Raw genomic sequence first — 12,908 nt, forward strand, 5'->3', positions numbered from 1 at the left:
TTCTTTGCTGGGACATATTCTGACTCTATGCTCCCATACTGGCCTGTGTTCTCATCTATCATGATGCTTATCTCCTTGCATCGAAATTCCATGTTTATCCGTCTGACTCTCCATTTGGACTTTGAGCTGAGAGCAGCAATTCAGTATCCTGATCACTGTTGCAGCACCAGCATCTAGTCCAAAGTCTGGCACACAAAAGCAGGTACTAAATAAATATTTGTTTATTATAAACAAATACCTAGATGATTAAATTGATAGGCAGATGAATAAGCTTAAAAATCAGCAAGAGAAATACATGCTGCATTTTAAAAAAAATTTGGCCACACCATGTGGCATGTAGGATCTTAGTTCCCCTACCAGGGACTGAACCCAGGCCCTAGCAGTGAATGTGCCTGAGTCCTAACCATTGAACCACCAGGGAATTCCCATTTTATTGGACCAGATCTCTTAATGAATGTTGAATAAAATATTCTCTCCAAATTATTCACTTATGTCTTTTCATCAATTTTTTTTGGTTGCCCTGGTTCTATCCAATGATGCCCTTTTTCAGAGTACCAAACTTTCTGATTTAGAAAAGCTATCTGTTAGGTGAGAAGACTGTTGGGGACTGCATTTGTCACACTGATATTCACTTAGAAAAACAATTTATCCAGTTTAGATTTTCCATGGTTCCACAGACTGTTTTTAACAAAATCACATGTATACGCACTTCATCCATCGATGGTCTTAATTTCGCCCGTGTTGCAGCACACCGGCCTGCCAAAGAGAACAGCTTGGCGGAAAAATTCTGTGGACAGGGAGGTACTTTCTTATCTAGAAAGGAGATACATGAATCGAGGCCTCTTTTCTCCATCAATTCTATAAGAAGATCCCGCTAGGAAGAAAAGAAGACAAGCTCATCATTTAGAACTCAGAAACGATCAGAAAAGTGACCAAGAGATAGGGGCAGAGGTGGAGACAACTCTTACCAGCTGGATATGCTTTGGCTCATCTAACACCACCTTACAACCTGTCAGAACTTCCATTATTACCTACAAGGAATATATAGAAAGTTAGCTACATAATATTAATAATATACACAATAATTATTATATTATTATAAATATTTTTAAAAGTGAAAGTGAAATCACTCAGTCGTGTCCAACTCTTTGCAACCCCATGGGCTGTAGCCTACAGGCTCCTCCATCCATGGGATTTTCCAGGCAAGAATACTGGAGTGGGTTGCCATCTCCTTCTCCAGATCTTCCCGACCCAAGGATTGAACCCAGGTCTCCCACATTGTAGGCAGATGCTTTACCATCTGAGCCATACTCATAGTTAGTTGTGGCTCTTTTGAAAAAATTTTAATTGAGGCATAACTACAATATTGTGTTGGTTTCTGCCATATATCAATATGAATCAGCCATAAGTACATAAGTTATACACATAAGTATGTGTATCAGCCATACACATAAGTCATACACATAAGTCCTCTCCCTCTTGAACCCCCCTCCTACCTCCCATCCCATCCCACCCCTATAGGTTGTCACAGAGCATCGGATTTGTGTTCCCTGAGTCATACAGCAAATTCCCACTGGCTATTTTGCATCCTGAAGAAGGGAATGGCAACCCACTCCAGTATTCTTGCCTGGAGAATTCTATGGACAGAGGAGCCTGGCAGGCTACAGTCCATGTGGTCATAAAGAGTTGGACATGACTGAGTGACTAACACACACACACACCTATTTTACATATGGTAATGTGTATGTTTCAATGTTATTCTCTTAAATCATATCATCCTTCCTTCCCCTACTGTGTCCAAAAGTCTGTTCTCTATGTGTCACCTTCGCTGCCCTGCAAATAGGTTCATCAGAACCATCTTTCTAGATTTCATATATATGCATTAATATATGTTTGTTTTTCTCTTTCTGACTTACTTCACTCTGTATAATAGGCTCTAGGTTCATCCACCTCATTAGAACTGACTCAAATATATTCTTCTTTATTGCTGAGTAATATTCCCTTACACTAACATTCCATACATACCACATCTTTATCCATTCATTTGTCAACGGACACCTAGGTTGCTTACATGTCCTAGCTACTGTAAATAGTGCTGTTGAACACTGGGTACATGTGTCTTTTTTCAGTTAACCTCAATACTGAGTATAGTTCATTCTAATTAATCACTTTATGTTTTACTGTTTGATTACATAAAATTAATGTATTGATATAAGACAATGAGTAACAGGAAATCAATAGGTCTAAAAGTTAAAGTCTTTAAAACAGTTCTTAGAATTTACAGCATTCTTGGTGATAAACTCTTCTCCTTCATTAACTGGTAGTTGGTACTTACAATTCCAAAGCTGTAGATGTCTGTTTTAATGGAAAGTTTGCCTTGTCTGATATACTCTTCTGGCATGTACCACACATGCTTACTGCTGCTGCTGGTCATGCTTATGGCAGAGCTTTGAGGTTCTAGGTGAGGTCGGAAGTGTGCCATGGCAAAATCAGTTAGTTTGGGTTGAAACTGATCATCCAGAAGTATGTTTGCACTGGAATTGTGATTGTGGGCAAACAAGACAAAAACATCATAAAGGTATTCCGGTGGAAAACAACAGGACAAGCTCGCTTTCATATTTGGTCAATTCCAAATAAAGTCATACATTACTTTCCATGAACTTTTTAGAGGAGATTTTCTCAAAGTATAAATCCAAGCATTATATAAAACCTAAAACAAAAACCTGGCATAGGAACAGCAGGCATTTCAAATTTACAGGCCTATATATGGAGTTGGTGGATGAAGTTGATGCTTTGTCAATAGGAGAAACTAAAGTTAACCAAAGCAGCTTTCCTTGTGTTCTACTTATATGTAATAAGAACATTAAATGAGTTTTAATCAGATAGTAATTAAGTATCTGATATGCACAGGGCTGTGCTGTGGAATGCTTGCCTTAGAACCACTCAGCCAATACATTAGAGCCAGATCCTGCCTTTGCTCTAGCTCTAGATTAGGACAGACATGTAGTTCTTAATGACTTCTTCCCCAGATGTACACTTCACTTATTCAGATCAAAGCTGGGGCTTCTGGAGATGCCCTGATCATTGGGTACCTAATGCAGGAGTCTGCCACATGTGCCAGGAGGTGAGGTGGGCAGAGAGGTTCATTAACCCTCATTATCAGGACCCAAGCTTCTACCCCTCCAGCTTCTGCCACTCTGAGAGTCTGGCTCTCTTCTGCACCCCTGCCCTACCACTGCCCCCCACTTTATTTCAGCAATAAGAGGAGGAATGCAAAGATCTGAGTGCCAGATTTTCAATGTCAAGCATCTCATCCTCCCTTCTTCTTCCAACCCAGCTTTAAAGAACCTAAACTTAAACCATAACTTAAAAGAGAATGCAAAAAGCTGAATTTGTGAAACACTTAGAATCCCTAAAGAACAGGTCTTTTCCAAGTACAAAAGGGGAAAGAAGCAGCAACAACACTCATAATCTAATCCATTTATTTGATCCTCAGAAAAACTGGGGAAGTTTGCAGCGGCTGGTGACTCATACTTCTGTGAAGAGTTAGGCAGAGGGGAGCTGAGTAACCACAGCATGTTACACAATAAAACCCACAGATGACTTTGGGTCAGTGAAAGGCCATCAATAAGAATGCGAAATTGTTCCAGGGCACTGCATTCACACTTTGAATAATGGTATTTGGTGAAAAGAAAGTTGTTTACCAGCAGACTTTAGTGTATAACATAAATTTTAAGTTCAGTGATTTACTCTGTTCTAAATAAAGGTTAATGGCAGCTGAGGAAGAAGGATGTTCTGTTTTAGGAAAGTGGGAATTCCAAAAGGCCCTTCAACAATCAATTCTACTCAAACTCTTTCTCCTGCTTCAACCTCAGATAGAATATTCAGACATAAAGTGCCTTCAGCTACCTTGCAGGTCAACTGAATACATTCTTTCTATGGGAGTAAAAACAGACTAACAAAATAAAGACAACATAAAGTAACTAAAATCATGTAACAATATACTGCAACAAACAGGTGCTGCGCAGGCTATGCTTAGTCACTCAGTTCAGTTCAGTTCAGTCGCTCAGTCGTGTCTGACTCTTTGCAACCCCATGGACTGTAGCCTGCCAGGCTCCTCTGTCCCTGGGGATTCTCCAGGCAAGAATACTGAAATGGGTTGTCATGCCCTGCTCCAGGTGATCTTCCCAATCCAGGGATCAAACCCAGATCTCTGGCATTGCTGGTGGATTCTTTACCATCTGAGCCACCAGGGAACAGGTAAGAAACACCCAATGGCCCACACCTTCGATTTAGTGTTTCTACAACCTATTTCTTCTAGTCTTTCCCACAAGCTACTTTCTGTAGCAGAGAGACCATCAGCTCTCTAGACAACTCTTCTGGCAGAAGGACTAGTCATGGTTCAGTAAGGTGATGGGAAAAGTCTCACACAAAGTGGTGAGTTTGTATTCTGAATCTGGGGATGTTAGTTCATCTCTATGTAGCTAAGGGTCACTAGGACAATTCTTTTTGGGTACCTAAGCCCTTCCAAAGTTATGAGAATTGCTTTCTTTGCTTACATTTGTCTCCTAATTTAAAGTTGAAGTTCTTGGGCCTTAAATATAAAGCAAGATGATACACCTAGATTATAATGCAGGATCTGAATCTAAGTGCAAATTTTATGTTTGACATGTAAGCGCATGATTGGTTTATAAAGATATATATTTTTAATTTTAGGAAGAGTTATTAGTGCTTAGTAGCCCAGTCCCTGAGTACTTTGCAATACTCCAGAAAAGTCCAGACTTCACTTAATTGGGTTCAGAGATAAAGAGCACCCCACTGGGTTCTAAATGACAGCCTGAGGCAATAGGACGGCTGTGTCTGTGTCACTGCTGTTTGAAGTGTCTGTGTCACTGCTGTTTGAAGCACTAAGACACCCCTCACCAGATATCTTACCTTCCCTCACCAGATATCTTACCTTCCCTCACCAGATGTAACAAGACACAGTTTCTGTATGAACCTGCAGATTACTGGGAAAAAGCATACACATCCTCCCACCGCCAACATCAGCATGCAGTATATCCAGCATAAATGATACAAAACTGAAACCCTTACTCCCTTTTGGCATAAACAGCCTTCTCGATCTTTCTTATTGACCTAGACAGCACTTAGTATTATGGCTTGTTTTTGTTTTATTGGTACCTAATGAGTCCTAGGGTCTCTTGAGTAAAGGCTTAGTCAAGAAGGGGTAAACCTCCTTTCAATGTGAAATTTCATCTCTGATCAAACTAGCGCAACTTCCCTAAGCCTTGATTTTCTTGTAGGTAAAAAGATCTGATAATGCAGACCTCACAGGGTTGTTGTGAGGGTTAAATGAGAAAACCTAAGCAGAGTGTCTGATGCACAGGGAGAGCCTTGAAATTTGTTCTGAGAATATAGGCTGCCCACTGTCCATCCTATACTTGTCTCTTTACCTGGAAACCCCCCTGGACCTGGCCGGGTAACTCTAGAAGTTTAAGGACACCAATTTGATGTAACAAAGGGGCTGCAGGATAAACCTGGAGCTCTGAACATCCTTGGGTTAATCAGTTTCAATGCATCATCTGTATTTCAAAATAGTTCTAGAGAAGTGTTGGAAGAACCTGACTAAACTAATATTCTCAGATATTTTAAGACCATGGGGATAAACATATACATATTGTTTGGTATGTGTGTATGCAGGCATGTATGTATCCATGTATATAAGTATACACTAGAGCTTAGAGACAGTAGCGGTAAATAAAATTACTAGGGGGATCTTTAATTTACGTAACATTTGTTTTGGCATCCCTTAGGAAAAAATGAACATATATGGATTTTTAGAAGAAGGTAGGCACTAGAAGGAAAATAGAAAAAAATCTAAGGAAAAGAATTACTGTATCTAAAATGTTTTTTAAAAACAAAAGTAGTTTTCTTGCAGGGTAGGGGAAAATGGAGAGGGAGGAGACTGATGGTTAAACCACCAGTCAAATAAACATTTGCATTCCCTGCAGGCTTTCTATCCCTGCTAAACACTGAGCTGGAGCCCAGCAGCCTCACCACACACATCAGGTCTTGGGAGTGAAGGCAGTAGCTTGGGTCCTCCAGCAAGGGTGACATGTTCACAGGAAGGAGTCCCTCTGCGGTACCCCAGCCCCTTCCCAACCACTCAGTCTTTCTGGTCCCTCACAAAGGAAATTCCCCATGCACTTACTACGCCCATACATCTCTGATCAATTTCCATTTTAAAAAAAATTCATTTTTAAGCAAATGGCCACTTCCTTCCTTTTTTTCTGAGACCACCTCCCTAGTAAGAGAGTTTGTTTCACTTGGCAGGAGACCCAAGGCCATAGCATAAGACAAAATGATCTTGTAGGAAACATTAGAAGTGTTCCCCGAGATTATCTCCTCACTTTGGCAACATGAACAAGAATGAATGTCTGGGATGAAAAATGCCAGGGATAAAACGCATTTCAATTTAAAATCGTTCATAAATGTGAAAACAATTAAGCTCGCTGAGGGATACGATGGAAATAAGAAGGTTTACTGCTTTCAGATGCTTTTATGTGATCCCGTAATTCAAAAACATCTTTGTTTCCCCCAATAAAAATGTGAGCGTCTTTTGCCAAGAATAAAGACTTCAACTCTTCAAGATTCTTTTCTTTAAATCCTTTTCCTCCTCAAATTCCACCATCTGGAAATGAATTTTGTTTTTATAACACGCTCTTTGAAGAGTTCGAATTACTAAGACATTTTTGGGCTAACTAAACCAGCAGACTTCTTGAAAATAGCTTTGAAATGTGGGCTTGGCTTCCTCCTTGGGTGTTCTGCGGCTGTGTCCCTGATAGCGTATTCCTTCGAAGGCTATTCACTCTCTGGTTGCACAAGGTGAAGATTCCAAATGCAGACCACCAGGCCCTACCTCCCCACCCCCCGCAAAGTCTGCTGCCTGCAGCAGTTCTCACTAGAAGCCCAACGTCCACGTTTCCAAATTTGCACATACTAATTACGTTCTCCTCTTCTGCCCCATTTCCCTGTCTCTGCTGTTGAAACCAACATGCTCCCAGGAGTCTCGGCTTAGTGACCTAATATGAGCATGCTGTTCGACCCACACAAGCATGGAACCCCATCTCCTCTCCTCCATCTATCGGCATGTGACCAAGGCAGGTTACTAACCTCTGTAAATCTCAGCTTTCTTCTCTGTCAAACCAATGATAACACCAATGATATGTAAACTCAGTCCACTGGCTTTCACTGAGTTCCCTAATACGTCTCTGCAGCCTATCAGTCACAAGGAATCTACTAACACTCATCAATGCAGTCAGGATGTGTGTGTGCTTGCTAAGTTGCTTCAGTCATGTCTGACTCTGTGCGACCCTGTGGACTGTAGTCCCCCAGCCTCCTGTCCATGGGGATTCTCCAGGCAAGAATACTTGAGTGGGTTGCCATGCCCTTCTCCAGGGGATATTCCCAACCCAGGAATCGAACCCAGGTCTCCTGCATTGCTGACAGATTCTTTACCGTCTGAGTCACCAGCAGGGAAGCCCAAGAATACTAGGGTGGGTAGGCTATCCCTTCTCCAGGGGAACTTCCCAACCCAGGAATCGAACCAGGGTCTCCTGCACTGGCAGGCAGGTTCTTGACCTCTAGCACCTCCTTGGAAGCCCCAGATAGACTGTGGTTACTGCTATACGGGGGGCTTTCTTTGTGTTCCCCTTACCTGGAAAGTACTCCCCTCCCACTTACTGTTATCCAATTCCTCTATGCAGCTTGATTAATTCCCTCCAGAAAGTTTTCACTAATCTGAATTCCAGTGGCCCTCTTTTCTCCCAAGTTCCTACTGTACAGCCTGTACTCTTTCACGTGGCACTCCCAGAGAGGCCAGCTTCTGTTTGCATAAGCATAATGCTGAATCTATAGAAGATACTAAATAAACATCTGATGATATAATCAGTTTGTAAATGAAGAGAATCTGAAACCATACATACCCTTGGACCACTCGGCATATGGCAAATATGTGACCCAAACGCTGCCAAGACATCCTCCCACATTCTTGGCAGACATCACTAATTGACTTCAGAGAGTACCCACCCCAGATTCCCTTTCAACTCTGCCCATGGGAACTCATTACCAACCAATCCAAGATGGAATGTGAGACGAAACTGATTTGTCATCGCTTCTATAAGCACAATTGCTTTTTTTTTCAGATGAGGCAAATGAGGCCCAGCTGGTTGAAATCACTCATTCTATGCAAAATAGCTTATGCTAAAGCCTAGCACTCCTACGTCTCTGTTCAGTGCACTTTCAGCTTGTAGTTAACCGAAAGAAACATCTTTTTATTCAGCTATTCATAAAAGATTAAGAAACTGTTGATTATAAGGCAGAAATGAAGTGAATTTTCTCTTCTTCCCTTGAGTTGTAGGTAGGTAATTCTAGTGCCAAAACAATGGCAAATGGGTGAGTCATTGGAAGACAGATTTTAGCTCAATACAGAGGAAGTTCTAACAATCAGAGCTGCACCCAAATAGAGCTCTAACAAGGTGCTGTGCCAGGGTCCAAGGACAGGTCAGATGAGATACCTGAGTCCCCATCAGGTGAGAGGAACAATATGCCAACTCCTGGGCTGTGCTTCACAGAAATGAGCTCATTTCATTCTCACAGCCCTGGGAAGAAGAGCAGAGGTTCCAGTTCCAGATAAGGAGACTGTGCCCCAAGGAACTGAGTGATTTACCCAAGATCACACTGCTGGAAAGTGGTAACGCTGGCCTTTGTACTCAGATCTGGGAGAACCCGAAGGCCACACCCTCAACCAGTGACAAGAGACTGGAGCAGCAATGAAGTCACTGGGGTGGCTGCTGGAGAGGGGGCAGGTTGGGGGCAGGGCAGGGGCAGGACAGGAGCAGGGCAGGGGCAGGGCAGGGGCAGGGCGGGGGCAGGGCAGGGGCAGGGCAGGGGCAGGACTGGGGGTGTTTCTGGAGAACGGGCGTGTCAGGACTTTGCCTGACCTGCTCCAGGATGAGCAGCTGTCAGAAGGTGCCTCCTGAAACCTGTCTGAGCTCATCCTTGCTCCAAGTTGGCCTGGGTAAGTAAGGCTTGGTCAAGATTTAAAAAAACATGGGGTCATGTCCTTCTCCTGCCATAACCCCTAGATATGTGAGCCTTAGAGCATGGGACAAAAACAAGCAGGTGTAGCTGTACAGAATTTGAAATCAAGAAGAGGTCCAACTTGAGATGATCTCGGCTGGCTCTGCTGCACAAGTGAGGAAAGCGTGGTCTAAGAGAGGGAGGCAGGACCTGGGCGGGAACACGGATTTCTGGTGCTCTTCCCAGGTCATCCCCCATGACGGCATTTCATTTTGCTCAGACAAAAGGTGCTGCTCACACTTTGGGCACCAGGCTGCTGAAGGATGATCTTCCTTACAATCTTCGTTTTTCAAACTATTTTTAAAACTACCAAGGTATGAGATTATCAAGCTTCTCTGTAGATAGAGTGACTAAAATGAAACTTTGGGGTATTATCCACTAACTAAAGACTCCTTGAAATTTCTCATTCCCCAGTTCGAGACAGAAAGATCTGATGTTATTTTTTTCCCTAATAAATTTCATTTTTATTATAAAAGAAGATATAATCCTTAAATAAGAATTTAACATCAAGTAGAAGTAAAAATGGCACCCCACTCCAGTACTCTTGCCTGGAAAATCCCATGGACGGAGGAGCCTGGTGGGTTGCAGTCCATGGGGTCGCTAAGAGTCAGACACGACTGAGCGACTTCACTTTCACTTTTCACATTCATGCATTGGAGAAGGAAATGGCAACCTACTCCAGTGTTCTTGCCTAGAGAATCCCAGGGACGGGGGAGCCTGGTGGGCTACCGTGTATGGGATCACACAGAGTCGGACACGACTGAAGTGACTTAGCAGAAGTAAAAAAAAAAAAACTAAGCCATTAAATGAAAAGCCACGGTCTCTCCATCTAATGAAAGTTTTATTTATATTTTGGTCTGTTTCACTTTTAATCTTTTCATTCCTGAATTTGTAATTTTACAAAGTTATAACTGTATATTGTTTACTATTTCAATGTGTCTTTTTTCACTTACTGTCACTTTATGTATACTGTATGTTACTTTATACAATTAAAAGCAATGCTTAAAATGTCAAGTAATGTATGGTAACTCTTCTGTGACTCATTGGTCTGAGGCCCAAATACAGAAAAGAAAACAAAGGTAACAGTATTTTTCATGTCTCACTTCAACAAAAACAGAGCCCCGACTTACCCACAGAAAAGGTCACTGTTTAACACAGTTCGAGATGTCCTTTTCTGAGCCAGTTATCAGGCTGTACAATAAAATGACATCTGTCCTAGAAGTTGCCTTTCCTTGCAAAGAGTGAGAAAATGAATATGATGAAGTCAGAAAAGCAGGGATTTCAGACCTTCCTGAAAGCACATGGCTATACACAGAGGGACTGAAAATCAGGGAGGCCCGAGGTTAGAGCCAAGTGAAGGATTCATTTAAGAGATTCAGGAGGGTCATCCAGCTCAGCCAATTCACGTTTGGCCAAGGCTGCTGGGAACTGAATGCATTACCATCTGACAGATGTTCAGTGCCCTGAATGAAATGAGTTGGTCTCATTCCAGTTTCTAAAGAACAGGTGTGTACATCACCAAAGAAAAGAGGGAAAGTCAACTGTTATAGTTGGCACTCATTAACATCTTCCCTGGCAGGCTCGGCAGAAAGGCCAAGAGTTCAGAGGCTGTGGAGGGGGCTGACTGGCCCTGGAGCAGAGAGGGACACGCTGATGAGCCCTTGTGAAACCACCGTTCTCACATCAGTGCCCACAGCCTTTGCACCCCACACCCTGACACATGCCTGGGTGGGTGTGATCTAAAGATGGTTATGTTTGAGTCCTCGACCCCTTTGGAAAACCCAGAAAGGAGACAATCAGCAGCAGCTCCTTTACCAACAAAAAAATAAAATAAAATACACTGCTAGCTGCACTTTCAGTTCAAATCCTGCTCCATCCATGAAATTCGCTCTTTCTCTGATCAGATCTCTTTTGGTACTCATATCTACATTACCTGGTAGGCACTCTGTCTAACAGTGTTATTTAAGTGATATTATAGCTTGGCACGGCTTCCCTGGTGGCTCAGTGGTAAAGTATCTGCCAGCAATGCAGGAGATATGGGTTTGGTCTCTGGGTGGAGAAGAAGCCCTGGAGGAGGGCATGGCAACTCATTCCAGTATTCTTGCAGGGAAAAATCCCATGGACAGAAGAGTCGGGTGGGTTACTGCCCATGGGGTCATAAAGAGTCAGACATGACTGAAATGACTAAGCGTGTGTGCGCACACACACACACGCACGCACATAGCTTGGTACGTCTAGACAAATACTTGAGATACTGTTCTGGAAGAAATAGCCTCCTTTTAAACTGTGATACCACCTAAGAAACTTCAGAAATTTTCTGTTCCCATTTAGACCCCAGAGAGAAGAAGCCTCAGAGTCCATTGTAAGAGCTTAGCTTATCAAACCCAGGTCATCCACCTATTAAGTATTCAAAGTATTATCCAATCCTCATCCCATCACTGCCTTATTTTTATCCACTCTTCTTTCCTTATTCTCCAATCTCTTCCTCTCTTGTCCAACCAACCCTTCTTGCTTTCATTATACACCCTGCAATTCTTCACTCCATTTCCCTGAACAAATTACTGCCTTCCACCAGGAATATTCTTGTCGCTTCTTTCAACCAACCCACTGTCATAACCCATCTCCTCAAACAGTTGGCTTAGAACTATCTAATTAGCATTAGCCTTCTCAGACCAAACACACATTGGGAATATTTAGTGTCATACCATGTATTATATTCTCTGTGTTTTTATTATCTTATCTGATCACCAAGTTGAAGCTTTCAATTCAAGACTATGATTACCAATGTTTTCCCCCACTGTGGTGTAAGTCAATGCTTTGTACATGGCAGATGTTCCATAAATATTTGTGAACTAAAAGGAAAGTGATTTTCAAAATGTTCAATAAACATATGCTAATACAGAAATGATTTTTACTAAAATAGAGCTAGTTTGTGGGTCCACTTTTCAAACACAATAAATTGATGATAGAGGTAAGTGCTATGGGCTGAATGCTTGTTGTTGTTCAGTCGTCAAGTCATGTCCAACTCTTTGCAGCCCCATGAACTGCAGAATGCCAGGCCTCCCTGTCCCTCACCATCAACTGGAGTTTGCCCAAGTTTGTGTCCACTGAATCGGTGATGCCATCCAACCATTTCATCCTCTGTTGCCCTCTTCTTTTGCTTTCAATCTTCCCCAGCATCAGAGTCTTTTCTGAGTCGGCTCTTTGCATCAGGTGGTCAAAGTGCTGACGCATCAGCTTCAGCATCAGTCCTTCCAATGAATATTCAGGGTCAGTGTCCTTTAGGATTGACTAGTTGGATCTCCTTGTAGTCCAAGGGACTCTCAGGAGTTTTCTCCAACACCACAGTTCAAAAGCATCAATTCTTCGGTGCTCAGCCTTCTTTAAGGTCAAACTCTCACATCTATACATGACTACTGGAAAGACCATAGCTTTGACTATATGGACTTTCGTCAGCAAAGTGATATCTTTGCTTTTCATTACACTGTCTAGGTTTGTCATAGCTTTCCTTCCAAGAAGTAAGCGTCTTTTAATTTCATGACTACAGCCACCATCTGCAGTGATTTTGGGCCCCAAGAAAATAAAGTCTCTCACTGTTTCCATTGTTTCCTCATCTATTTGCCGTGAAGTGATGGGACTGGATGCCATGATCTTCGTTTTCTGAATGTTGAGTTTTAAGCCAGCTTTTTCACCCTCCTCTTTCATCCTCAAGAGGCTCTTTAATTCCTCTTTGCTTTCTGCCATTGGAGTGGTATCATCTGCATATC

At 42.4% G+C, this 12,908-nt stretch overlaps 1 protein-coding gene across 1 annotated transcript in view; it reads right to left on the reverse strand.

The window, feature by feature from the left end:
* IRAK3 (interleukin 1 receptor associated kinase 3) overlaps positions 1-12,908 on the reverse strand; it is a 67,593-nt gene that overhangs the window by 8,668 nt on the left and 46,017 nt on the right. The window contains exons 9-11 of the mRNA XM_061416566.1: positions 2,336-2,534; positions 969-1,031; positions 710-874 (exon numbers count right to left, since the gene is read on the reverse strand). Of these exons, the coding sequence (XP_061272550.1) occupies positions 710-874; positions 969-1,031; positions 2,336-2,534 (427 nt within the window). The remainder of the gene's footprint in view (positions 1-709; positions 875-968; positions 1,032-2,335; positions 2,535-12,908) is intronic.

The sequence above is a fragment of the Bos javanicus genome, chromosome 5 (genome assembly GCF_032452875.1).
Source record: "Bos javanicus breed banteng chromosome 5, ARS-OSU_banteng_1.0, whole genome shotgun sequence".
Taxonomy (NCBI): domain Eukaryota; kingdom Metazoa; phylum Chordata; class Mammalia; order Artiodactyla; family Bovidae; genus Bos; species Bos javanicus.